Source organism: Botryllus schlosseri, chromosome 5 (assembly GCF_051294905.1).
Source record: "Botryllus schlosseri isolate E-star chromosome 5, Bs_hap1, whole genome shotgun sequence".
In the NCBI taxonomy this organism is placed as follows: domain Eukaryota; kingdom Metazoa; phylum Chordata; class Ascidiacea; order Stolidobranchia; family Styelidae; genus Botryllus; species Botryllus schlosseri.
Window position 1 is genome coordinate 15,960,752 of NC_137240.1, and position 26,842 is coordinate 15,987,593.

Sequence of the window (26,842 nt, forward strand, 5' to 3'; positions counted from 1 at the left end):
TTCGATACTAAAATCAAGACATACCGTGCAAAAGCTCATGACAGATCTAGGTATGGAACATCGTTAAAATCAATAGAGACCAATAACGGCTTTTGCGTAAATTTGTTAGCGATAAATGAAGAGTCAGCTCTTAGTCGACTTTGGAAACGAAATTACCACCCACATAGTTCAGTGACAAACTTAAAACTTGTTACAGCGGTCGATACTAACACTTACCGTGCCAAATGTCATGACCGATCTCGGTATAGAACATCGTCAAAATCAATGGAGACCAATACTGGCTTTTGAGTAAAATCTGTTTGCTGTACTATGTACAATTGTACATGATAGATCAGCACACACTGAACTTCGGAAACGGAATTACTACCCTTATCTTTAAGTAGCAAGCCTGAAACTTGGAGCAGTGTTAAATACTACCTTCACGACATATCATACCAAGTTTCAAGAATTATCAAGGTGCGAAACACAGTCAAAATCGACCTATACCAGCAAAGGTCAACTCAACGCATATTACGGTAACCGAGTTCAGATATAGATACGATTGTTACATCACACCTTAGGGGCGACAGGCATATTTGCCCCGGTTGCTCGGCCATTTTACGAATAGGAGAGAGTAAATCACCGTTTCTTTATTGTGCGCGGCTTTGAGAGAATAGATAGTGAAAGCTTGTTATGAGCGCTACCGGGGCAAGCCCGGACTAGGCATTCTCAAAGCGAAAACACAGAAGAGAATTCGATTTTCGCAGAGACTTCGCTATGTATGGGCATTTGCAAGCGAAAGCAGAAGAAGAACGCGGGTTTCGCTGTGATCTCGGTATGTATTGATTGCTGTGCGTCAATAAATGGTTAAATTGTTATTGAACAGAATTTTAGGTGGAGCAATGCCCCAGTTGCCCTATAGGACGAGCCGCCACTGCTGTATTGTAGGGTTACCATATTTTGGAAATCTCAAAAGATGACGCTTTTTCAAAATTTTCAGACTTGCAATACCGGAGGAAAATCCTGAAAAATGTTAAATATTTCCTACTTCGTGGTCGGTTGACTACAAAAAGGTCAACTTTCCGGCCCGGCTCCTGAAATAGCCGCCGGAGCGTTACTTCAGTGCTGATTCGCTGTATCTCGCTCCAATTTTACCCATGGCCTACTAAAACAGTAGGCCATGTTTTACCCTATATTCAAACAATATTTTCAAAAAAGAGGACAAAATCTCAAGAAAGAGGACATTTGGGCCTCCTCCAAGCACACTTTCACAAAAGTCAAAAAAGAGGCCCCTTAAAAGAGGACGTATGGTAATGGTAACTCTACTGTATTGGCATTGTACGTATATGGTGTAACTTGTGAAGATTAGAATATAATTACGTCGGTGGATGATGTAGTAGTTATGATAACGTGTAGAAGTGACAGCTCACCCGTAAACCAATTCGCCTGAATATGCACAATGTGTGTGAAGCTGTGTATGTGCAATTGTGCATTGTGCGGCGATTGCACTTAAAAAACCGTCCATATATCTGAAATTAAGCATACCATCGTTAATGAACACTGAACAGTGACCAGCGACCACTCTCGGTTTATTCGCATCTAGAATGCTGTAACCGTGAATTCAAAAAGCAACGATAAATACGAAGTCTTGGCCTCTATGGTATCTCGATATAGTTTCGTAATATTCTCATTGTAATTGCCTGTTTAAATATACCCTGCGGCTATACATATTAGTGTCTGTTTTTACCTGTTCTCTCCTTGTACGCATGTACGTCCCATAAGGGTTACGCAGTCAAATTTGATAATTATGGTTTTAATGGAATGCCCAGTAATCAGAATGAGTATTTGGTATGCTGCAGATATTCTTTGTCCTTCAACAATATGAGAATATCGAGCTATTATGATTGGGTCCCGATACTGTTGCTTACTGCATCTTGGTTAAATGCAATAGTCACAATCTGGGTCACATTGCAATATTGCAGTGTCATCTTTTCTACTGTGAATAAGGTCGACGGTGGCAGCATTAAATCGAAAAGGGGGATAGACAGTAGTACTTCCGACGAGATTGGTGCAGATCACAATGTTGGGAATAGCTCAAAGGTAGGCAGTGCACGAGAAATGGGCTTCATGTAGTCGTGATAGAAACTTTAGCCTGTGTTTAGATCATCTTGGTGTTGGAGTCGAAGAAATTATCGAATGCTGATTCACAGAGAAGCACCAAGTCATTGAAGCCCGAATGCCAATCTTGCACCATTGTATATGGCAACTATGGAAAGGTGAGATTATAATATATCAAATGCTAACATTCGAGATCGTCTATTTTTCCGAACTGCTTGGTTATAGTCGTTGACACCATAGAAATGACAAAAGTAGTGATGGGATGTCTTGTGCCAAACTTGTTACATCAATACGATAGTAATGTTATTGTGTGATGCATAATCTATTTTGGTGAAGATAAATATTTGCATTTTCAGGGTAAGTGGCCAGTTAGTCCACAGTTTAGCTACTCCTAGGGTACAATAGGCTACATCCACAGCGTATTATTTTTGATGGCTCCGAATCAAGTGAGCAACAAATATCAGTAGTCACCTATCTAGAAGCTGAAACTGCTGTTACATATTACCACATTAATTTCGGCTCTGGGACCAACTATCATGAAAACTGTTCTCTAAACGACCGCAAGCGATGGGTCGAGTCTCGAGAATTTCATTTTAAAAATCTATTATGTGGTTGTCTTTTACAATGGCGAAATATAAAATCATTTGAAGAGCCATGGAAAGGGTGCTAGGAGTCTCAACTCCTGCTTTAGACGGACTCGAACCTAATTGTACTTTGGTCATACTGAGTGTTATGTGACTTTATCACCTGACGCGACATACTTGAAAGTGGGAGTACATTCATTAGTGACACTATTACGCTGAATTTCAAACCGCACCTTTGTTGGCATAGGCAATGGGAAATGCAATATTTGCAATGATGGATACCGACACAGCCTTCATATTCAGGGCGCTAGCTTGCATCTTCAGATTTGAAGCAAATTCGTTATAGTTTTATTGTATGTGTCATTTTTCACACCAAGAACATCATTTATAACGACCGAAACATATTTTTTAACGTAAGCGCGACTGATCATTGGTGAATCTACATAGGCCTAATTATAATGTACGGTTACCATATTTTTGTGAAGCAAATTCCGGATACTCTTTAGCGCTCACTAGCGGATTTAAAATGAGGTATAACACACTGACTGTTAATATGACGTCACACTAGCAAAGCATTGCCAATCGACTGTATACAGAAATGGAGAAGAACATAGGTCATGAATTGGGCCCTCTGTAATGTGAGCTATGGGGATTGCTACTTGCTGGGGTCCGCAATAGATTTATCCACGGACCGGATGAAATCGTCTGACGGGCCGTGTCAGGCCTGTCGGGATTGTGTTTGGCAGCCCTGCTATACTGATTGGAAACAACATTTTCTCTGCCCCCTTCCGCCCCAAAAACACTGATCTTGGGCCCACCATAGGGTAATCGATGTAACTTTCTGGGCACTTACTATGCATTTGGCTGTTAAACTTTATGAATGAACTCTGTCAATAATATTGATTCTTCCATATATTAGGCTACTATAAAATGTACAAGCAGGTTTCACATCCGGTGATTTCCAACCTTTTATGGTCGCGACCTCATTTCCATCTTGAAAATGTGTCGTGGCCCAGCTCAAAACTTGAATGAGCTGATTACTAAAAAATTTCAGCTTGCCCAAACTTACTCACCGCCTAGGAAGCTTATTACGTCCAACATCATGACGATCCCAAGATAAAGGCAAACGATCCCAAGATTTGGAACCACTGTCTGTGACTGAAGCGTCCAATCGTCCTTAACCAACTCCAGGAATAGACCGTTTGCTTATATAATTTGAGTTATTTCAGTAAATGATGGTTATTTATATTTATTTTTGACTGCATTTTTTGGCGAGGGTGGTGCCTGGTGCCCATACTAATATCAATATACGTTGCTTTAACTCGCGCGCAGCGCGAAGAAGAATTTCAAATAGCATAAATCTGCTTGAAAATAATATTGTTTCTGTTGATTTACGAAGAATTTTTCAGCCTACTTCAAGCCTTCAAAATTCCGGACATTTAGGCATATTTTAGAAATTCCTCCCGGACGCAGATTTTCCAGTGAAATTCCGGACGTATGACAACCCTATTATAATGCAATGTTGTTATTCTCGTATATTTGCCTCTGGGTTGACACTTCATTCGCATTTCCCATCCTCTTCTCTGCTACGAAATGAAACTCGATCAGGAGATAATGGCCCATCGTTTGAATTGAACAAGCATCTGAATCCAGGGGCCCTGGTAACCATGTGGCTACTGGACCAGTTACAATACCACTCGGCACATATAACCGTAATTTGTGAATGACATCATGCGTTGCAGATTTATGACGAAAATACGGCAGCCGTTGTCTTCGATCGTAGAACGGTTAGAGAATATCGGATACCGCCACAGTTGAAAAGGTATGATCGATTGGGTACAGGGTGAACTAGCTATATCGTGCATTCTGTCAATTTGGTGATTAAATGCGGACACAACATAGCGTTTTATATGGACTTCGTTTTGATATTAGATATCATATATCCGTCTCAAGTTGTCTCGCCCGTTTACCACGGCATCATCAAGAGTTTATCTTAATGACAATGGCATTTTTTAGCAAGCATCCCAAATCTGGGTAGATTTTTATTTTAAATGCAACCCTAATTATAATAATGCTCGTGAGAACTGGAAACTAATAGCATTGTTTGTTGTCACACCGTCTGTTAATATTAGTAAGCCTAATAATTAAATATGTCGTTTCAATTCTGATGGCTATATAGTACTCGATTAGACTAGGGATATAACACCGTATTACTGTTTCTACAGTGGTCAGTAACGAAGTAATTCTTCCTTGTGGGGTTCTCGAGTAGGATTCGTCTGCTGGCGCCATTTCCTCATATGATTTAGTTTTTCGTGAACACCCTCCTCTTATTCAGTAATTTCAACCAAGACTAGTTATTTCATTTCATATTTGGTTAAGTATACCAAGAAGCGTTTGGATGAATTTGCATCACTTTTGTAGATGCAATTTTCAATTGCCAACCGGGCGGTTTATTACCCTCGGCATCGTGGTAACCGAACAATTTTGATGATTGCGCCTAATTGTTATTCTTCGTTCGCCGCGAAGATTGTTCTTGTAAGCTGTCACTAGAGATCCAGCGATATCTAGAACTAGTCGTATTTCTACATATCCCTGTAGCGATTGACTAACAAAAGTCCTGACGCTTCGAACAATTCTACTTTTTGAAGCTATACTTACAGGACTAATCCCTATATCTTTAGTAGACTACTTAGAACAGGCAGTTTTCAGGAAAATTCTGGAAATTCTTTTTCTGGAAAATTCGCTAGTTCTATACTTGAATCTGAATATAAATTTACGGTAATTATTCCACTTTTATCTATACTCTACCGTTACGCTGCGTATCTCAGCGTTTGTTTTCAATATTTCCTATGTTATTGTTCTATACTCGTAAATATAGAACAGGGGTGGCCAACCTTTTCCGCCAAAGGGCCACATGAAATTTGTGAACCATTGCGCGGCCGACTTGAATGCTGATGCCCATTTTTCAGTCGTCCGACAGGAACTTATCGGATTAGGAAACGGTAAAAAGACGACTTATATTATTACGCATCAAAATCGATAACAATTATGTTATGCAAAGTCGGTGGACGCATGGGTCCGTGGACATATGAGCATGCGACATTATAGCATGCGACACTTCCGTATTCGACAATTGGGCATGCGGCAATTGGGCACGCGACACATGGGTATGTGGGTTAAATGACGGGTTAGGCGTGTGTTAGGGATGGTTTTATGGTTGGGTCGGGTTAGGATTAAGCTTGGTGTTAGGATATATATAAGAGTTAATTTCAGGGCTATGTTTCGGGTTAGGGAAAGTTTTTCGGTTATTAAAACCCATGCTGAAGTGACGCATGCTGAGGTGTCCCATGCTGAACTGTTTTTTTCCATTGTGTCGCATGAACGAGAATTTTTTTTCAAAGTTTATGGATGAATTCGGTCAATAATATTGTTAGTTACATATATTCTGGGTCGCCTCTGTATACCGCTGGGCTCATTTTGCCAGGACACGATAAATCGGCGCTTGGACATATCAATATCGAGGGTTTCAGTAAACACACGTCTATCACTTCGTGGAAAGGTTTCATCGCCGACGATCCAGTGTTGGGATCAAGTCACTTTCTTCGAGTCACGAGTCATCTCGAGTCATTGCACATTTTGATTTGAGTCTAGTCAAGTAAATTGATTTTTTGGAGATGACTCGAGTCAAGTCAAGTCAAGTCCCGAGTCAAGTCACAATCCAAGTCAAGTAGATTTTTAGAAGTACGAAGCATAATTACGTCATTGCATTTTGATAGCTGTTTGAAAGTCGCCATTTCTTTCGAACCTATGGACGAATAAAGAGTTGAATAAACATGCAAAGCGGCGTCGAACCGCTGTCGCATACCTAGAACTGCTAAACTATGTATAAGAAATAGTATAGCGTCAGTCTATAATTATTAGCCAAAATAGAGAATAGAATACGAAACCTCGAAAACTAATTGATATGAGCCCACCTACACATCCATGAGGTACGATGTGAGTCTGCCCCGAATGTTGGTGGGTAATATAAACTTATAAACCATATGAAAATTCGATTTAAATCATGCAAGAGGTTTGGTTAAAGCATAGTGTCCTATATGGTGTGGACTGGACACAAGCAAATCTCACGGCTCAGTGAAATTGTTCTATACGTCACACTTTCCTTTTGGTCAAAGGCAACTTTACGGCCATTTTTAGTCAGCTTGCCGAGCGCTAAATTCGATAAGACGGGCATCAATGGAAAGCTGCTGCTGTACTGATTACGAAAATATAAATTTTATTCTGCTCACGGTCCTGGAACCCCCCCAAAATCTGCCTCGAATTTTGCATTGTGATCGAGTTTTGACGTTGTGACGCAACAATTCTGTCTGGCAAAACGTAATCAGTACAGCAGCAGCTTTCCATTGATACCGGTTTTATCGAATTTAGCCCTCGGCAAGCCGGTCAAAAATGGCCGTAAAGTGGCCTTTGACCAAATGGAAAGTGCGTCGTAGACCAGTTTCATTGAGCCGTGAGATTTGCTTGTGTCCACACCATATAGGACACTATGGTTAAACTGAGTACCGACCACAATGATCAGTCTATGGATCAGAGATAGATACTTTGCCACTTGATTACTTTACTACTAGTTTACGACAACGTAAGCTGTAAGCTCCGATCACTTCGTTTGCGCTCAATTTATTTGTGATGTAACAATGGAGGCCCAGTAAAACGCACAATCATTGAGTGATTGCTCATGCTCACTCTCACAGGTAACACCAGCGCATCGCGCACAATCCGAATATATCTAAGACCAGCCATTTTTAGCGACACCGTTGATGTCTCGAAATTGAATCGTAAATTTTGCTCCGAGTCACGAGTCAATCCACATTTCATAAACGTCGAGTCAAGCCAAGTCAAGTCATTTTAGCAAAGCGACGCGAGTCAAGTCAAGTCATACGGAAAAGGTGACTCGAGTCATCCCAACACTGCGACGATCTTTCTGCGAGTGCGGACGCCATGTCACATGTTGTACTACACGTTCTCTCATAAATGCGAATATAGTCAAATATATCTGCCACGAAATATTGATTTCATGGTCATAAACGAAGATCTACCAAGAATGTGGATGGCTCCTGGCTACGCCAATCAATCGGAACTAATATTTAAGTCATCAACATCCCTAAGTTCCCGATCGGGTCAATCAAATTTTCGGTCCGTCTTGCAAGTTCACAATGAATAATGAGGGCAATTTAATTTTTGATATGATATCTAATTTTGAGCATTGCGTCGCTGGCGACTCAGAACCTTCTAGCGGGTCACGGGTTGGCCGCCCATGATATAGAACATCCATAGGTAATTTGTGACAATTATTTCTTAGGCGACCCGATCAGATATACGTATGGAAAACAGACATTTCGCCAATCCGCATCAAAAGCGGCGCAATTCCATACTTCACATTCGAGGATAGATGGCTATTCAACGCCACGATGGGACCTAGAAGAGATGCCACCATTTACTCACCTCGCGGGACAATCAGAGAATCAGCAAACACGATAAAAAATATGTTGCGCTTCAAGTACAACAATGATATCAGCACTTTCGTCGGGAAGAAATCAAAAGGCGTGATTACCTTCGCATTTTCCGAATGTAAATTCCCACGTACGGACCGAGTGCTCAACGCGGCAGTGCTAAGATTCCAGCAAGCTGGGTGGAAGATCGACAAATTCGGACAATGCCTCGGTGACGGTAGTCACGACAACAACATATCGAAGCAGAATTTTGCCAAATACAAGTTTTACTTGGCGATGGACGATTCGTATAATTGTGAAGACAGTATACATGAGCATTTTTTCAGCCATGCCCTGAGCAATGGAGTTGTGCCGTTGGTATGGGGAACACAAAAGTCGGATTACGACGCAGTAGTACCTCCGAACTCATACATTCAAATGGGTAACTTCACATCGCTACGCAGCGTCATCAAGTACTTGATACATTTGGACAGGAATCAGAGTGCATACCTTGACTATTTCAGGTGCGTACATGTAAGCAACATATTATGACCATTTGTCTACATCCAATCGATCAAACGATATTTAACAATACATATTAGCTTCGAATGATTGGATATAATACCTCCAGCCGCAAACCAACATCCAATTGCCGGGAGAATCCAGATCATTCGACCCTTATTCAGTTTCACAAAAATAGTTAATTTAAATCCGCTCCTATTATGGCATAGCTAATCAAATCCCCCTTTCCCTATCCGAGTTACTGCCCTTCTTAAGGATATAAATTTACGTCGGTCAAAATCAGTTCAATTATACTGATAGTGTCCAGTGAAGGTCATATGATTACAGATACAAAATCGCCAAAATTAAATTCCACTCATGAAGATTTTTGTACCTAAAATAATTATTAGAAGAGTCATACGTGAATTGGAGCGTGGGCGTTGGCTATCCGATTGGAGTTACATGGCTATATGTAGGTTTCGCTAGCAGTTGAGCAAATACATTTTCAGAATATCATTATTCACTTGGTAATTGGTATACGAATGTTATTTGTTATATTTATTAAATATACCAGGTGGCACAATATGCCGGACAGGGACATCGCGTACACTGAAATAAACACAGGATTTTGTCAGCTGTGTCGTATCGTTAACGGAATCTCCTCAATCAGCAAGAATATGTCTTCAAGGCGAAATACAGTAAGTTCTCTCATGCGTGACAACGAAAACATCGATTGCTTCAAGTCTATTGAGGAAATTTTGGATGAATTCTATCGTTTTTCCCTACGCCACGACTGATATAGAACGCACATGTATGTTACCCGAGCTTAGTGGATTGTTTGCATCGTTTATGGCTTCATATATTAATTGCTTTCCGTTCTTGATACATGATTTCAGCACTGTTATTTCCATTTACTATGTTTATGACATCTTTCAAAAACCTGAATAATACCTGCATTTTGTGGCATTGAAAATATTTCAGAGCAACTATTATATAGTCTCTGCAGACTTTTTGATTCGCTTTTTTATATTATTTACAGTGTGAAAACTATAACTGAATTAAATTTATATCATTATCTTAAACCTTCATGACGCATGACTGTGCTGTTGTTGAGACTATTATATATATACTTATACATCGATAACATGAATTGAATTACAAAATATCTTACCATGAATTCTTACCGAAAAATATGTGGGTACACTGCGAGCATTGTATTGCCCGACCTCGTGTTCCAATGACCCAACGATGTAATGATCGCTTCCAATCCACCCAGTGACCCCTGACTATAGACGCTGTGTGTTCGACAAAAGTTCTTTGATCACAACAATTGCTGCATTGCTAATAAGCGTTTTCAACTATATTGGTTTTCCAAGAGCTACCATATATATTTTGGAAAACTTGTCTTTAATGCTCATTATATTGATGTGAATATGATAAAAATACTTTGTCACCCGTGGAAGCTACGAGGGAGTTTATAAAGGCCCATGTGATATCGATAACGCATTACTAGGTATGTACTTGTAGTATAGGCACCAAATCGGATAGCCAAAAATATATCGTAGTTGGACGTACTTCGTTCTTGAGTCTAACTGTCAGAGCACTGAACACTGTTCAGTGAACAGTGGATATCTTGATGGGAGCAGGCTGAGGGAATTATCGTAGATCTACTACTAGCGACTTCAACACGAGCCGCTCTGCTTGTGAATACTTGAAAGGTGTAATCTAGGACGCCATTCCAAATCGATAGGCAAATCTCTTGGCAGCTCATTCTTGACACAGATATCCTACATTATCGTAGCAAAAGGAATATATTTGTATGTCTTGCGATATAGAAACGTAAGGAGCGGTATAAAATTAATCTGTTAGGCACTGATCATCTGACTGCGATTGGCGGCGTCATTCTTCCCGTATATTCGCAGGGTGTTGTAAGTGTGACGTCCGTATGTTTTACCGATTCGGTATTTGTATCCTAGAGCGATAAAGAGTAACATGTCAGTGTTGAAATGATCACCAAAGTAGTCAAAGTACTGGTCAAAGTTGGTCTCGCTTGTACTCGGGTAGACGTAAAGGTAAGGTCGTAGATTTCTAACCAGTGCAAGTACAAATACAGATTTACAAGTAAGTAAAATGTAAGCATTCTAGACCTATTATTTTTCAAGTAGAAGTAGAAGAAGTCCGAGTAAGTAGTACAAATAACAGAAACCTACTGAAGTAGGCCTACTCAAGAAAAATAGAAATACTTCGTTACTGACACTAACATAGTCTGGTGACAGTCAACAATCTGTGGTTATAATTATTGCTGCGACTCCCTCCCATCTTTACAATTGGCCGCAATGTTGTGGTGATTTTGAACGGATAAAAACATTGCTCAACGAATGATCAAGTAGTTTCCTCTTTCGGTTATCATTATTGCCACCACGTTTCCAGTAAACGTACGTGAATTGTGTACACTAAGTGACTCTACGATCGTGTCTGCCTCACAATTTGAGCTATATGGTCGGACGTAGGAGGCAAGAATAAACACTATCATCAAATATCATTATACGTATATGTTACGTCACGGTATATTTGGAGGTATGTCATGTTATAGAGATGCTGTAAATAGAAAAACCATAATTACCATAGCTATTACACGTTACACCACAGGCATGCTACTGGCAAAATCATAATCATATTATGTTGTCCTGTCTTAATCATTCCCAATGTTTATGCCTACCTGGGATATATCCAGTGTAGTGCGGCACCATTCCGGCGGTCTGTGGATACAAGACCGCTTTCGGCTCATGCCTGTCGGGTGGTCTTTCTACAGATACCGTTTCGCCTCGCCTGGCTTCGTTTCCTTCCAGGTTATCGTTAAATACTCTCAGTCCTACGTTTGTTGATTTAGGATAGCCGAGGGCGATAAGTTCTCTTGTACGTGGGACGAATCCCGTGTATCCTGCAGACGTCAGAATACCCATTTCACTACATGGAAATAATCAATATCATGTAGCCTACTCTTCATGCAGAGGGATTGGAAGCAGGCCATTTAATTTCAGAATCCGAAGATCTTGATAATATCCAAATAATTTATTAGGGTCCTATTCTGGATATGATATTACAATGATGCACCCATTCAACTCTCAACTATACGTGTAAACCACGGGGTCTACGTGTCTCTTTACTTTAAGTTAACTTTCTCTGCTCCTTTGTATCTAAGTAGACCAGGATTTTCGTACCTGACTTGAACCACATGGGATTGTCGGGCTTTTCAAAGTAAGAAGACTTCGGAGGATTTGCCGATGGCGGGTATGGTATTCTAGCATTTGTCGAACGTGCAGTGGTTGATAGCTGAAATTGAAGTAGACAGTTTTATGCAAGCAATGGATCGTGAAATACATCACTCGAGTGATACACGACGGAACGTAAGTCAGTCAATATTGCAACAGCGACAGCGAACTGCGCTACAACACCCCATTTTGCGCGAGGGGGAATTATTTAACAATTTAGAAAGCAATTGATATATAGCTATTCGAAAAAGTCAGGAAACTTGTCCCTGCCCTTCCGAAACTTGCAAGCCTGCAGAGGAAAAAGATTTGCGCAATCCAACAGTCACCCCGCTTTAGGGCAGCAGCAGGAATACAATGGCTGTCGATTTCTCTGGATTCGAAGCCTGTCGGCTCAGCACTCAGATATTTCTGCCTAGAGACATACACTCTTTGCAACTTTGCGTATCAATCAACGTTACGTTGGTCTTAAAACCAATATCGAAGAATAATTCCTAACTCGTGTTAGGGGAAGACTGAGACGTAATTGAAGCGTGTTTTGCCGACGCAACAGTAACATTCGATTATAGTAATGTGGACCACTGTGTGTAATTGTTTATGCAGTGAGCACTTGCCTGTACTTCGTGGACTTCGTGATGCTGCACACGATATTCGAAAACAGCAATTAATCGATAGTAAGATGGAAGGAATGTATAATGCAACTTGAGACAAAATATTAAACTTACCCCTGTTTTGGCTGAGAATAATTTCCTATCCTCCCTTTTCTGTTGTGACATGTGACTCTGCTCCAGTTCTTGGTGCGAGAGAGCACTTTTGCAAACGTCCCCGTACGGTCGTGAAAAATAGTGCTGGTTCTTCGGAATGTAACCTGACAAAAAAATTAGAATGTCGGTGAATTTACTGTATATAAATCAATTCAATTCATGTGCTCAATCGGTATATTTAATCAATATATATTCATTTATACTTCGGCTGATATGGAGAGTCGAATACCTTTGATGACAATTGGAATCACCAGTTTGAGATTGAATTGGATCATCCTGACAAAGTTGGGATCGAAGAAATGGTATACTATCAATGCGATAACACCTATTGCGTCGAATACACGCCTAAAGCGGTAACTTAAAGGGACCAGCGATGAAAACGAAGTGGTATAATGTCAGTATATAGGCGAAGTCGCAATGTCAAAAGTGTCCCGTAATCTAGAGCTCCGATTACCAGTAAAAATGGCTTGTATTTTGTCCGCCCTATTACACACCGCACAATACCTGCATATCCGGGTAGCATATGTTCCGTGTATATTTCGTTTCCCCAGTTATCCCTTTTCGACCGCAGAATGGCGACTTCTCTGGTCGGATTCTGCGGAATTACCGGCTCCGTGCTGGACAACACATAGCGCGGAGAGCGTCGCACGTTCGTGTCCGTGAGGATATCTGATGAATGATGACCGTAGGTCTTCCCGATTCTGTACTTGAATTGAGGCAAATAGCCGCAGTATCTAAGCATACAAATGAACGGCGTGTTTAGTTATTTGAACATCCATTCGTTTCGAGTATAGTACCGGCTGGGCTATATTAGAACCAATACCGGTAGCGGATATCGAATCAAGAAATCGCGTTGTTGTGAAACGCACAATATAGCTATCTTTATCTATGCGTAATGCCCACTGTAATGCAATGTTTGAATTTATGGATCAAGAAAGGCGTATAAAAAGTGTCTGCTTGCTTTCGGAAAATCTGGTACACGACGTAACACACCAAACAGAATTTCGAAAAGAATTGTGCATCGCCATTCATCAAATGTGCAGATCAACTGATATTATTGCTCGCTGCATCGTGTCGCAGCATGACGGACAGTGGACAATGGACATCCATCATGAATTAAACTTTTTTATCGCGACGTTATCAATTTTAAACGTCACAAAGCTACCTGAAGGAACAATGTGATATGTCATATGTCATATGTCATCGATTCGCGTCCGTTTTCACTGCGGACTTTATACATTAGAATCGGAGTATTTGACTCGTTTTCGCCCATTAGAATGGGAATGACAGAGATTTTGTTTCACCAAACGCCGTTTACGTAATTTACACTCTGCCAAGTTTCTATGTGTTGGAGGTTTATCAGGGCCCCTCTTCGCTGACCTCACTGCATATGCAGTGTCATGCGAAAAAGCCCAGGTTGATCAAGTAAAGTCGAGCTTCGAGAATAGGCTGCAAAAGACACTTGCGAGGACTCATGTGAACGAGAGAGATAGATGATGAAAGGATGGTGAATGCAAGTCGTTCAAAAAGAGTACCAAAGGCAAAGATGAAGGACCACTACAAAATTCATTATCTTGGCGCAAATACCCTGATTATAGGCGATAAGTGCCAAAAGTGTTTAATAAAACAGACAAATAATGAAACAAACAAATTGAAATGGGACGTTTACTTAATTTGAACTCTATATTGGTGGAAATCGTCCGGCACGAGTTGAGAGCCAATGTTTTGGAACACCTAAATTATACGATTCTTGATATTCTGCGTAAATTGTTTCTTGTTACCGCTAGAGCCTTGAAACCTCAATACGACGTAGAGTGTCATTGAATATAAATGCCGCCCACGTTCACGGCAATGGGATTTCTGCACATTAGCACACACGGCATTGCATAAAATCGCAATGACATATTACTAGGGATGGTGTGAACCTCTGAAAGGTTCAGGTTCGTGTGAACGCGATCCTTTTTGAAAGGTTCTGTGTGAACGCGAACGTGAACCTCGTGACGTCACATGACGTCATATTGCTAATTCCAACCCTACATTTCAGTGAAGTGATAGCCTATATTAATGTACACGATACCTAGCGACGACTCAGACCACATAATGCCGCAATGCTGAAGTACATATTGACGTTTTAAACGTCGTCAAATGTATCAACTGAGAAATCAAATGATGAAATATTCCCATAAAATCAATATCTTCCGTCGCTTTGCTAACAATTTCGACGAGGACTTGCAAGGGAATATCATAAGCTTACGCCTTAACGGTCTAGGCCAGACCGGGCAATGTATTCGGCGTCTGAGTATTGCTATACGTTGATATTGAGCAGAGTGTAAAACGAGTTTCTATACTTGCTACCGATATTACCCCACTAACAGGTTATACAGCAGTGGCCAACAACCCAATCGCACGGATTTCGTATTTATGATACAATAAACATATGAAGTCAAGATTGACCCCTACTCCTGCCACATATTTTACATCACACAACGATATCAATTTCATTGATTGGTTGAATAACCATCATTCCCTGACTACCTACATGTAGTGTATTTCGCTCTCGATGTTGTGTGATTGCGGTTCAAGCTCACAGCAAAGAATCACTAAATATTCAACCAAACTTTTGTAACAAAGCTCTAGTAAAATTTTTGAGATTGTCAATATGGATGCTCGTTTAGTGCTGCTTTTTTATGCTGCCAGCGCCAGGCATATAGTGGACCGCAGTTTCAATGCAATAAATTTCAATCAAAGATGATATAATGAAGTGAAAATTGTAATATATGAAAAAGGTTCACAGTGCAGAACCTACCAAGGTTCGTTTGTGAACGTGAACCTCTAAATTTCTGAGGTTCACACACAGAACACGAACGTGAACCTCACGTTCACACCATCCCTACATATTACTGTTGTGATTGTAACCGGTGTGAGTTACTTTGTGCATGGTGGCGTAAAAAGTACGCATTAGGACACTTCAAGTCTCTCTTACTGTTAAGACGTCATAATGAGTGGTACTCGAGCACTCTACTAGAATCGGGATCGAACCACTCAGGTATTCTCGATTGCTCCCAGCCTTAATAGCAACATTTATCAGCATTCATTTAATTTTGTGTCGCCCAAACGCCCGAATCTCAAACGCAAATGCGTAAATTGCAAGTATATATTAGGTTATCAGGTAAACGTAATTGAGTCCGTCGTAGCTGATGCAGCTCATTGGGATTTAAGTCTTAATATCGGCACTTGCGCGAATATCAGGTTCAGATAAATATGTATAGTGAACAGATCTGTTCAGTAGATTAAAACCGGTTTTCGTGGCCATTGTGTTCAGGATTCCATCCATGTTTACCATATTTCTATACATCGGCTACTTGGATCACTAAAATCAAGTCCGAAACGATAATTTCCATTCTAATTTAATGGTCGTTATCGCACTATTTATGCGGTTGTGTGTGTGGAAATATATCGGTATCTCTCTTTAGCTACAGTATCCAATCAGTGAAAACTCCTTTCAGTAGGGGTCCTATAATTATGACCGAAGAGGTCATACGATACAAGGCGGTAAAATGATCTCTATTGTTTGCGGAAAGAAACAATTCCGAAATGAGTATACAAAACTAAAGCGGCCCAGGGTGAACATGTTCGCATATTTTGTGCGAATGTGCCTTATCTTTCCCGTAGCGTCGGGATCTACACACCCAGTACAACCTTCATGGTGGTAATCTCTATAATATAATACGCGGGCACAAAGTGTCGTCCGCATTTTATAATAAACATACATTTCCCGTCCATATGTCTCACAATGTTATGGTCTAATGTACCTCAGAATTAAAGCCAACCTTTTAATCTATGTTTTATTTAAGCACTATGAAAATATTCCGTGGTATATTACAATATCTACAATACTGTGATTTACAGCTTTGGCGTGGATTAACGATGTTTTCGACGTATTATTATTGTAGCTGATTTCTATTGGCAACTGTCAAGACGTGCGAGAATATATAAACCCATCCAAGCACTCCTCGCGCCATGGTAAATATAGCGTTGTTGCTTTCCAAATAGACTTTTCCCGATTATTGATTTACTGTCGGTGATTAATCGGAGATACATAGAAACAGATTTATGTTCATTGCTCACCTTGGTAAGTAATACGGGTCTTCGGGAAATAGATGGTTCTCCCTGTCCATGATGTACGTCTCCAATATGTATCTATTCCAATGTATCTGATTTCGTGATACCTAGTAGAATATAGCAAATTGGCCTGCAATAACCCTTGAAACAAGAAATCATTTGGAAAGGTCTCTACACCATCGATTCCATATTCTTGAAACAATAACTGCGTTAGTACCTGGAGAAATCCCTGTTGCTATTCACCTGTTATCCACCTGCGAACATCGTTTCATCACCTCAATATCACCTCTAACAATGTCTGGCAGAATTAGCCGAGTGGCTATTCTTCATTCGATTCATGACGATTCTTATCACCAAGGATTTACCCTTCTGCCTCAAGAGAAGACCTTTGTAAATATGGCTAAGACTAGCTCGACAAAAGGCAGCAGTGTTGTCGGTAAGTACTGTGGATCCGCCTACTCTTTTAACAATGCCCCGGCGATAACATCAGTCGAGTCAAAATGTACAAAGTTTGCTTTGGTTGCTATTGACCGGAGAATAGTGATAATGGTACACCGTCCGCCTATACAGCCTGTTTTACTCTGCGAGCCATATCATCTAATACGCCTTTATGTACAGAATTTTACAGTAAGCCGCTGGGGTACGAGTATTATGACCTTAACGTCCTTTGAGTAATGTTAATATTGCTATCAAAACAAGTAACACGTCACTTATTTAAAAATTGGTACATAGTTAAAAAGCATATGTACGATGATCCAGAATGCCCCAAAAGTAGGTGCGCAATGCGAATTGTGCAATGTGCAATGTGCATGGATATAAATGATTATGAAATTGGGTCAGCGTGTGGCGTTGGCGGATATAGTAATGTTAACCCATATAATATCTCAGCTATAGCTTGCATGGTCATTAACAAATAACCCACCTAAAATCGGATTGAGTTACCAATCACAGTACTATGCAGTCTTTGGACGACAGGAATTTGTCATATAACTAAACAGTATTTCGGCAAGCATTTTGACTTCATAATCAGATCTGGTCAGACTAGGAATCTATAAAGTGACTTTTGTACTTCAAGATGCGTATGAGCTCTGAATGAACTTCACCTTATCGCACCTTTGCAACATGTTGGGTAGATTTGGTCACAATGATTTAAGTGTTCGAATTTGAATCGAGTTCTTTGCGATTTCTTTGACCACATGCAGCCAATCTGTAAATCGCAATGCATTCGGTAAAATATTTTGTGAAGAGGAGTCGTGCCTAGAATTTAGGCACGGAACTAACCCCTGAAAGGTCCTGGTTCGTGTGAACACGAAATTATATCACTGGGTCTCCGTGAACAACAACGTGAACTCGAACGTACGAATTCACATGACGTTACAACGCTAATTCCAATCAATACATCCTTACGTATTTACTTTTTTAATCAGGAGTTCCGAACCCTTTTTAAGCGTGGATTCCTTGTTTTAGGTGATTGTGTGGACCCCCTAACCACGAAAGGTGGGGAGATGATGATAGATAAAGGTCATCCACTTTAGTCTAGCCCTCGTCACGGCCTGATAACTAGCTGGAGTGCAATTATTAGTGTTTCAACATCTAACAAAATAGGACATATCATTTAAATATGAACAATGCAGTTTTTCAGTTGTAGTTCCAATATTTTCCTTTCATGGGCCTCTTTAAGCGAGTCTGCCGACCCCCAATGGGACCATGGATCTCAGGTTTACAACCTAGATTTAGATTGATAAATCTCCCACTTTGGTCACGCTTATTGGAATTAACAATGAAATACGGATTCAATTGTTCAGAATTTTGTTTGGATAGGATTTTGATTTGATATTCCGTTCATCTGTCTATCCACGCGTCTATCTTTATAAGATATTGCCAAAATAGTAGTCGTTAATCAGAGTATGCTTGGAGCAATTCGAAAATGTCGCTCATAATGATGCGACTTCAACATAATGTATTATCATATGATTTTCTACCAACAACAACAACAACAACTAGTTAGTAAAATTATAATATAGACACCGCTTCCTTTTGTTTCCGCAAGGGCCCTGCATTTGCATTAATCTGCGAAGCCCAGGAACTATTCTACCCCCTATAGATAACTCCGTCACTGCACAGTGCACATGCACAGGGATGTATCAGCCAAGACCCTAGCAGCGACGGAAGCAGGCCATTTTATTATCAACAACTGAAATAGCGTGATAAGTCAAGCGACTAACTCAAAGGCATAATTTATTGCCTCTCAAGGTTGGTTTTGTGTTGAACTTCCTTTGCTGTTATCATGATACAGTTTAATATTCAAGGAATATTGATCATTGATTTTAAGATTACCTAAAAACACTGACAAATCATAAACATTTTGACAGGGCAGACCTGTCCGATTCGTTGGAGAACTGAACATCTGAATCTCAACGGTTCGCTGGACGAATATGTACGTGAACTGAACCACCCTTAAAGAGTTGTATGACTTTGATTTGATATCGTGGTAGGCCTATATATGGGATCAAAGAGGTATTTACAAATTGAAATCGTCGTGGGAAACATTCCTGGGTGATACCAAATGAACTTCGAAAATGGTGCATACGCGATACTTAAAATGCAGTTCACTCGTAACGATAAGTCAATTTCAAAGTAAAATTTTTGCATCGTCTCATGATTGGAATTGACAGTTTTATATCATAGTATATGATCAAAGAAGTGCTTATAGAAGCCAAAACTGTCTTCGAAAAACTGGTCTTGTCATTGTTTTCTTTATCGTAGCTGGATTGACGTTTGTGATGAGCATCCATGGTTTTAACCAAGTCACAAGTCATCTCACTTTTATAGTCTTGACTCGAGTCAAGTCGAGTCATTTCAATTCACCACAGAGTCAAGTCTGAGTCCAAGTCAGTGACTAGAGGGTCGATTCCGAGTCATAGTGTTGTATCTCGAATTCTAGTCCAAGTTATTGTGTTCACTGTTCAGTATTGACCCAATTTTTTAACTCTACTCCGGTGCTATAGAATGCTGGCTCGCATCGTTATTTTCCTCAGTGCTAACAGTTTCTGGCCCTATTTTTCTAGTATCAGGACTGATAGACGAAATACCAATATTGTGGTGACTTTGCTATTCTCCAAAGAACAATGAAATGTCTGTCATGACCGTCCTATAGTCTCGTGTCATATGACTTGGTTCGAGTCATGCACAATGACTCGAGTACAAGTCGAGTCAATACAGAAATTTACTCGAGTCGAGTTAAGTCATTTTTCGAATTTGAAAAAATGACTCAAGTCAAGTCGAGTCATCAAAAATCGGACTCGAGTCATTACAATCTTGAGCCTGAATGTGGTCAACCTACATTTCATTTAATGGTATGTCAAAGTCGATGCATATAACACACGTTCTCGCATATCTTGTGATATATGTCAATAGCGACGTTTCCCTTTATTCCAACTAAACTAACATATTCCGATTTACTTTATTTCATAATCATCATTGGTTTATTAGCAATTTTTATCAGTTCAATACACCACAAAAACGCGATACAATGAAAAGATAGGAAGGTGTCGAAGCGACTTAGAGTAGTCTATGGAATCAGGCACCCACCTTGGCGTAGGCGATGTAAAGAGGAGGCATGCACGCTGAATGAAAAGTAAATAAGATAGTATAGAAAAAAGCAAGCGACAAGAAATGGGGTGGCATGTCATGGAAGACGAGATCGATAGGTCAGGTCGTGGTCAGGTAATCTTGAGGATGGACTAGTATTCAGTTAGTAGTAATTGCTTGTATTTCGTTTTGAATGTGGAAATGCTCGTCGACTGTCGGATGGCCGGCGATTTATTTTATTATTGTGCAGTTTTTGTCTGGTATTGTGATTTACCTGAGTTTATTGGAGTGGATATATATGCTTAATTCAAGAATCTGGTATTGGAGCCAGTTCGGATTCGGAGTGAATTTCTAGAGAGCTCAATCTTGATCTGGAAAATTACCGAAACGTCTGCATTACACATTAGGCTACTTCTCGCCGGCTCTCAAGCGGGATATCTGATTTTAAACTTTTTTGTGTAGGAATCCAATGAATCATCGATCAGAGTAATGCACTATTACGTAATAAATACTGATAACTGTTCCGACAGTTCCTAGATCTGCAGTTATGCGAGTGAAATACCATGAAATACCCAGTTGCGCTCGCAGTCAGCCAAACGCAACTACAATATACGACTGTTTAGTGCTTCGCTCTTGCTTCAGCGAAATGATTAAAATTCCTAAAAGTGATTGATATCGAAAGTGAAACAAATGCGCCGCCCGCGCGGTTACTAAAATGGTGTTTTCCCTCGTTCTTAAATGGGTTACACTACATCACCAGGACAAGATTCGCGATTTAGACACCAACAGTATGGGTTTTATTCAGGTTATACAGTACGGATTTTACACAGGCTTGCTACTGTGGGGTATCGTTCGATTGGAAAATCCCGTCGTGAAGTTAGAAAAGGATGTATACGATGAATTGAATCACGCACAAACATTCGGGCTCGCGATATCGCAGGAAAACACGGAACCATTTCGCCACGTTGGTATAGCGTTGATTTACGACGGCAGCGCGGCATACGTTATGGGCAAAAGGACGCTCAACAACTCCCCCCAACTGGCAGCCCTCACGGTAGGATCCGAAGGGATGACAGCCATAGAAGAGGTGACCAAACGAAAAGCGGCGACGTTGAATTTGAAGTTGGTCTGGGAGACCAAAGATATCGGAGAAGCGAGACGCAAGATTCGTACGCTACTCGTCGTAGATCCGGGGACTTACCTGTTATGGACAAGAAATTGTCGCGGATACGCCGTGTCTGCCATGCTCGAAGCAATGCGTAACGAAACGTGGGAACTAACGTCTCAGGAGGAATTGATGGAGTATTTTGAAAGGTTACACGCAACAGATCTAATACGATATTTTATCTCCCTTGTCTTGCTGCCAGTGTCACTATGTATATTTGTACTCGGTGAGGCCAAGTCATTTAAAATCTTTCCAAATGAAGTCCCGAATCAAGTGACACAAATTTTCGTACTGACTCGACTCAAGTCAAGTTTTTGTTGTTGTTCTTCTTCTTTTAGTATGCGCTATTCATGGTGTTTCAACTACATTGGTCATTTTACACCAAGCAAATATTGTTTTTCGTGATAGCTGGTCTGCCGACTTTTGGCACGGCCCAATTTCGTTCCAGTGCTTTATGATACACCGCTTACGCGGAACGGATGGAGGAGGATGTCGGATAAACCTCAAACACTGTGGTGGGAATTCTAGAGTTGACCTCGGTTGCACCCGAGCTCGCAACCCATTGGTGTCCCAGTTATGAAAGTACCACCATGCATTATCTCGTCACGAGTCAAGTCAGGCGATCCCAAGTTTTCCGATTTAGAGTGAACTTAATGTTGCCAAATATTTTCAGTTCGTATCGTTTGATTTATTGTGCAGGTGCATTGCATTTATAAGTGTATGTATTCTAAACCAGGGTTTCCAAACTGAGAGCCGCGAAGGGGTCGCGGATAGCATGTCAATTTAACACACATATATAGGCTACTACAATGTGAATCAGAATTCAACGACCGACTTTCGAAGCAACAGTGAAAGTAGCCTACATTGTCATTCAAAAACTATCGCCCATATTTTGTTTTCGTAAATCCTGGTTGAAATCTTGCATATATAGCCCCAGATATGTTTCATACGAGCGTGACACACAGCTATTCAGATTTTTTTATTTTGTTTTCCATTTTTTTATATATTTTTTTATTCAAATACACCCGAAGCCTTAGCTAACTCCAAACAAATGATACTTATTGAATAAATTTACGCGTGGTTGAAAAGACATTGTAATGCCGATGAAGGTCATTATGACGGCAGTTGCGGGCATGCCGATTGCCGAAGCTGTTTCGTCTGCGATATCGCTGCTGATGGAATTTACCATAACGAAATCGCAATTTGAAGTGGAATGCAATTGTAGCATCCCTGATACGGCTCGCTAAGCAAAACCAATAACGTTGTTATAGGTATTACTCGGTTCAACATCTCGTTTCTTCGCAATTACCACCAGCAACAGAAACTCCATACGGTTTTTATATATATTCGCATTACGTAAGGGAACCCAAATTTGCGATTGACAAAAACCAAAACTCCCCTTTCTGATTTAGAATATTTTATAACTTGAAGTCTCGAAGACTAGGAGACTCGAGTCATTGTATATTTTCCATACGTCGAGTCAAGTCAGGTCACGCCAAATCATTCAGAAAACGTGTCTCGAGTCATCCCAACAATGGCTGGTACTGGGAACCCCATTATTATCAAATCAAATATATTTCTATGCTTTTAGCATTGGAAATTGCATACCCACCTATAGCCTTGATGAGTATTTTCTTTTGTTGATACGTAGCCTACCTATATCTATTCCATAACATAATTATATAATGCTTCTTTTTATGTGTACCATACACTGCGAAACACAATAAATATGAATTCTGATTCCGAATGATGAGAGGAAGAAAGTCTATTTACAGTTCCACACAGTTTTGCAGTGTCTTCTAACGATAAGAGAAAAAATATTTTATGGCGTCATTGTGCCTTTGTGTAGCTCATGTTTAGTGTTGCCTCGTCCACTGAGTAACTTGCGTAAGATTGATTGATTGATTGCTTTCGTGTTGATTGGAGTTTAGACGGATGGCCGTGTACAATTGGCCGGCAGATCACATGCGACGGCGAAGAGAGAGAGGTCGACTCTTGTTGTTGTGTTCCTGTTGTGCCTATTTTTAGGGATGGTGTGAGCCTCTGAAAGGTTCAGGTTCGTGTGAACGCGAACCTTTTTGAAAGGCTCTGCGTGAACGCGAACGTGAACCTCGTGACGTCACGTGACGTCATATTGCTAATTCCAACCCTATCTTTCAATGAAGTGATAGCCTATATTAATGTACACGATACCTAGCGACGACTCGGGCCACATAATTCCACAATGCTGAAGTACATTTTGGCGTTTTAAACGTCGCTAATTGTATCAACTGAGGCAATCAAATGATATAATACTCCCATAAAATCAATATCATCCGTCGCTTTGCCAATAATTTCGACGAGGAGTCGCCAGGGAATATAAGCTTACGCCTGAAACGGTCTTGACCAGACCGGGCATGCAATGTATTCGGTGTATGAGTATTGCTACATTGATATTGGGCAGAGTGTAAAACAGGTTTTCACACTTGCTACCGATATTAGGCTATATACCCCAAAAGTTATACAGCTGTATAGCCAACACCTTAATCGCACGGGTTTGGTTTTAATGACACAGTAAACATATGAAGTGAAGATTGACCCCGTACGCTAGCTAGATTTGTTACATCAATAATGAATAAGCATCATTCGCTCTCTACATGTTATGTATGTCGTTCGTGATGTTGTGTGATTGCGGGTCAAGCTCACAGCAGAGAGTCACTAAATATTCACAAACAGAAAGTTGGATATTTCGAGCAAACTTTTGTAACAAAGCAAGTAAAATCTTTGAGATTGTCAAGGAGCATGCTCGTTTTGCTGCCGGCGTCATTCATAGAGTGGCCCGCAGTTGAAATGCAATAAATTCGAACCAAGGATGTCATTATGAAGTGAAAATTGTAATATATGAATAAGGTTCATAGTGTAGAACCTACCAAGGTTCTGTTGTGAACGCGAACCTCTAAATTCCCGAGGTTCACAACAGAACGCGAACGTGAACCTCTCGTTCACACCATCTCTACTATTAATGCTATTTTTGCTTTTTATCTTTGTATTAAACTTCGCATATAGTCATGAAGAGTCCACATACAAATTCAGCCGACAAGTTGTTTCGCTGATTGCAGGCAGGGCATACAGTATGGTATGGTATGGTATAGAAAGGAGAATTTACATATTCCATACCCGCATATCCCTCCCTTCTGCAATACCATACTGAAGCGAGGGCTCCGTTTATTGCGAGCGATGCTAGTAACTACAAGAGAAACGCTGAAACATGTCTGCATTGAAAATGGACTGCGGAAGCATTCACAAATTGGCAATCAAACAATCTACAATTAGATGAGCGCGCCTTGTAGAGTAGCTACAATACCCCCTCCAGCGGCAGGGATTCCGAGGAACCGTTAGTAGTAGTATAGATCGGTCAACCGGTGGCAGGGGCTCTTATGGGCGGGGTGGCGAGCGGCATGAAAACCGGGGGTGGCGAGCGGCTCTTATTTCTTATGGGCGCGGTGGCGAGCGGCTATTGCGTCTTATGGCGGGGGTGGCGAGCGGCTCTTATTTCTTACGGCGGGGGTCGCAAGCGGCTGGGAAACCCGGGGTGGCAAGCGGCTCTTTTGTCTTATGGCGGGGGTGGCAAGCGGCTATTGTGTCTTGTGGTCGCACGGTAACCCTTTTCAGTATACGGATCGGTCGCAAGCGGCTCTTATGGCGGAGGTGGCATACGGCTATTGCGTCTTATGGTGGGGGTGGCAAGCGGCTATTGTGTCTTGTGGTCGCAGATCTCTGGTGATTCGCTATGTGTTCTTATGGGTGCGGTCATGAATCGCCCTTTCGGGTATATGCATCTCTCGACCGGTGTTGAAGAAGTATCAGGTATGGAAAATAGTCACGTGATTGACTCTTAGTTAATGTGTATACCTCAAATTATTATATATGTCCGATTCGAGGTAATCCCAACGTTTACGGTGATTACGACTTCAATATATCGTTATTCTTATGGCGGAGGTGGCATGCGGCTATTGCGTCTTATGGATGCGGCGGTGATTCGTACTTTCATGTATAGGCTGCGTTGACATGTCGTACTTTCAGCAAAAAGGTGTGAAATAGTTTGGTGAATCTAGGAATCACTAGCAAGGTAATATTTGGTAATTAGTTTACTAGAGAGCCGGCGTAGACGGCGATACGAATATCAACAATAGCCGCGTTCACAAACTAACACTTCAAATAGGTGTGAAATAGTTTGCAAAACCCCGCGATCGCTGACAAGATAATGTCTCGGACATAACCATCTTTCGCGACTTGGTGTTACAGGCATATCGATCGCTCACGCGGTGAAATATTCGTAAGCAGTTTGGCACAGAACTTGATACTGCTCGTAAGATTTAATAAGTAACGAATGACAGACCGTCAGTGTCGGTAACATGAATAGCGACAAATTGTCACTTATTTTTTCTCTAACCCTAATCCTTTGTGAAGTGAACGCTTATTCAAAAGGTGTGAAATAATTTTAAAATCCTACGACCGCTCACAGGGTAATGCTCCAGACATAGCGATCGCTCATGATTTGGTGTTACAGACATACCGATCGCTCACAAGGTAATATTTCCGTAACTAGTTTGTCACAGAGTCGTCGCAGGCGGTGATTCGTGAACCAACAATTTGACACTTTCTGGTGGTCGCTATATGTTTTGACACTTCGGAACGTGGTTGACTTTAGTTGTATGATAAGAATCATGCGAATATACAAGTAATGTGTCAATTTGTCAACTTGAAATGAAACTCACTAAACAACTCAAGTTGATTCGTATGTTAATGTTTTAATTCGGTATAACTCTGATCCTTTTAGAAATTCTTTTAATGCGATCTTTTGAATCGACCGTAACCTGAATATTACTGACGCCGACTTTCAGCCAGATCGAATTATTCGCACATTCCGCGTCGCTGTTTTCACACCTATAGAATCAACACCAACTATAACTCTACAAGAATCAAGAATCACAAGTATGTGTATTATACAGTTATTGTCTTTATCAACTTGAAATCAAACTCTTAACAAAAACACGCAACTTATCATTTGTCAACTCTAGCATTACCAAAAAATCAGGTAGGTCTATTATTGATTGAAAATCCTTGAGTCCTTATTATCAAAAATGTTATAGTGCGGCGTCGGAATCCATTCGCGGGGTGTACTAAAGGTAAATTCAGATAATCCAAAATGAAATATCTCGACTTTGACATAGTCTGAATTGAAATAGATTGACAAACATAACTACCAAGTTTCGCCCAG

At 40.7% G+C, this 26,842-nt stretch overlaps 2 protein-coding genes across 2 annotated transcripts; one reads left to right on the top strand and one right to left on the bottom strand.

The window, feature by feature from the left end:
• Nucleotides 1–1,713: 1,713 nt before the first annotated feature.
• Nucleotides 1,714–10,245, top strand: LOC145439216 (4-galactosyl-N-acetylglucosaminide 3-alpha-L-fucosyltransferase FUT6-like). Its single transcript, XM_080316713.1, has 5 exons — nucleotides 1,714–2,079; nucleotides 2,142–2,255; nucleotides 4,424–4,503; nucleotides 8,041–8,694; nucleotides 9,246–10,245. The coding sequence occupies exons 1-5, from the start codon at nucleotides 1,801–1,803 to the stop codon at nucleotides 9,466–9,468; spliced, it is 1,350 nt and encodes a 449-aa protein (XP_080172839.1). The 5' UTR covers nucleotides 1,714–1,800; the 3' UTR covers nucleotides 9,469–10,245.
• A 218-nt stretch (nucleotides 10,246–10,463) lies between these two features.
• LOC145439217 (ciliary microtubule inner protein 2B-like) lies at nucleotides 10,464–17,003 on the bottom strand. Its single transcript, XM_080316715.1, has 6 exons — nucleotides 16,833–17,003; nucleotides 13,209–13,438; nucleotides 12,666–12,808; nucleotides 11,893–12,004; nucleotides 11,391–11,612; nucleotides 10,464–10,643 (listed from the first exon to the last, which is right to left on the bottom strand). The coding sequence occupies exons 1-6, from the start codon at nucleotides 16,880–16,882 to the stop codon at nucleotides 10,537–10,539; spliced, it is 864 nt and encodes a 287-aa protein (XP_080172841.1). The 5' UTR covers nucleotides 16,883–17,003; the 3' UTR covers nucleotides 10,464–10,536.
• Between the last annotated feature and the right edge of the window lie 9,839 nt (nucleotides 17,004–26,842).

Excerpts from the sequence above, each read along its gene's own strand:
- LOC145439216 (XM_080316713.1), top strand. The coding sequence starts at position 1,801 with ATGCCCAGTAATCAGAATGAGTATTTGGTATGCTGCAGATATTCTTTG. Across the intron at positions 4,504-8,040 it reads ATACCGCCACAGTTGAAAAG|GCGACCCGATCAGATATACG; the intron begins GTATGATCGATT and ends ATTATTTCTTAG. Across the intron at positions 8,695-9,245 it reads GCATACCTTGACTATTTCAG|GTGGCACAATATGCCGGACA; the intron begins GTGCGTACATGT and ends TAAATATACCAG.
- LOC145439217 (XM_080316715.1), bottom strand. The coding sequence starts at position 16,882 with ATGGACAGGGAGAACCATCTATTTCCCGAAGACCCGTATTACTTACCA. Across the intron at positions 13,439-16,832 it reads GACCCGTATTACTTACCAAG|ATACTGCGGCTATTTGCCTC; the intron begins GTGAGCAATGAA and ends TTGTATGCTTAG. Across the intron at positions 11,613-11,892 it reads TCCCATGTGGTTCAAGTCAG|GATACACGGGATTCGTCCCA; the intron begins GTACGAAAATCC and ends TGACGTCTGCAG.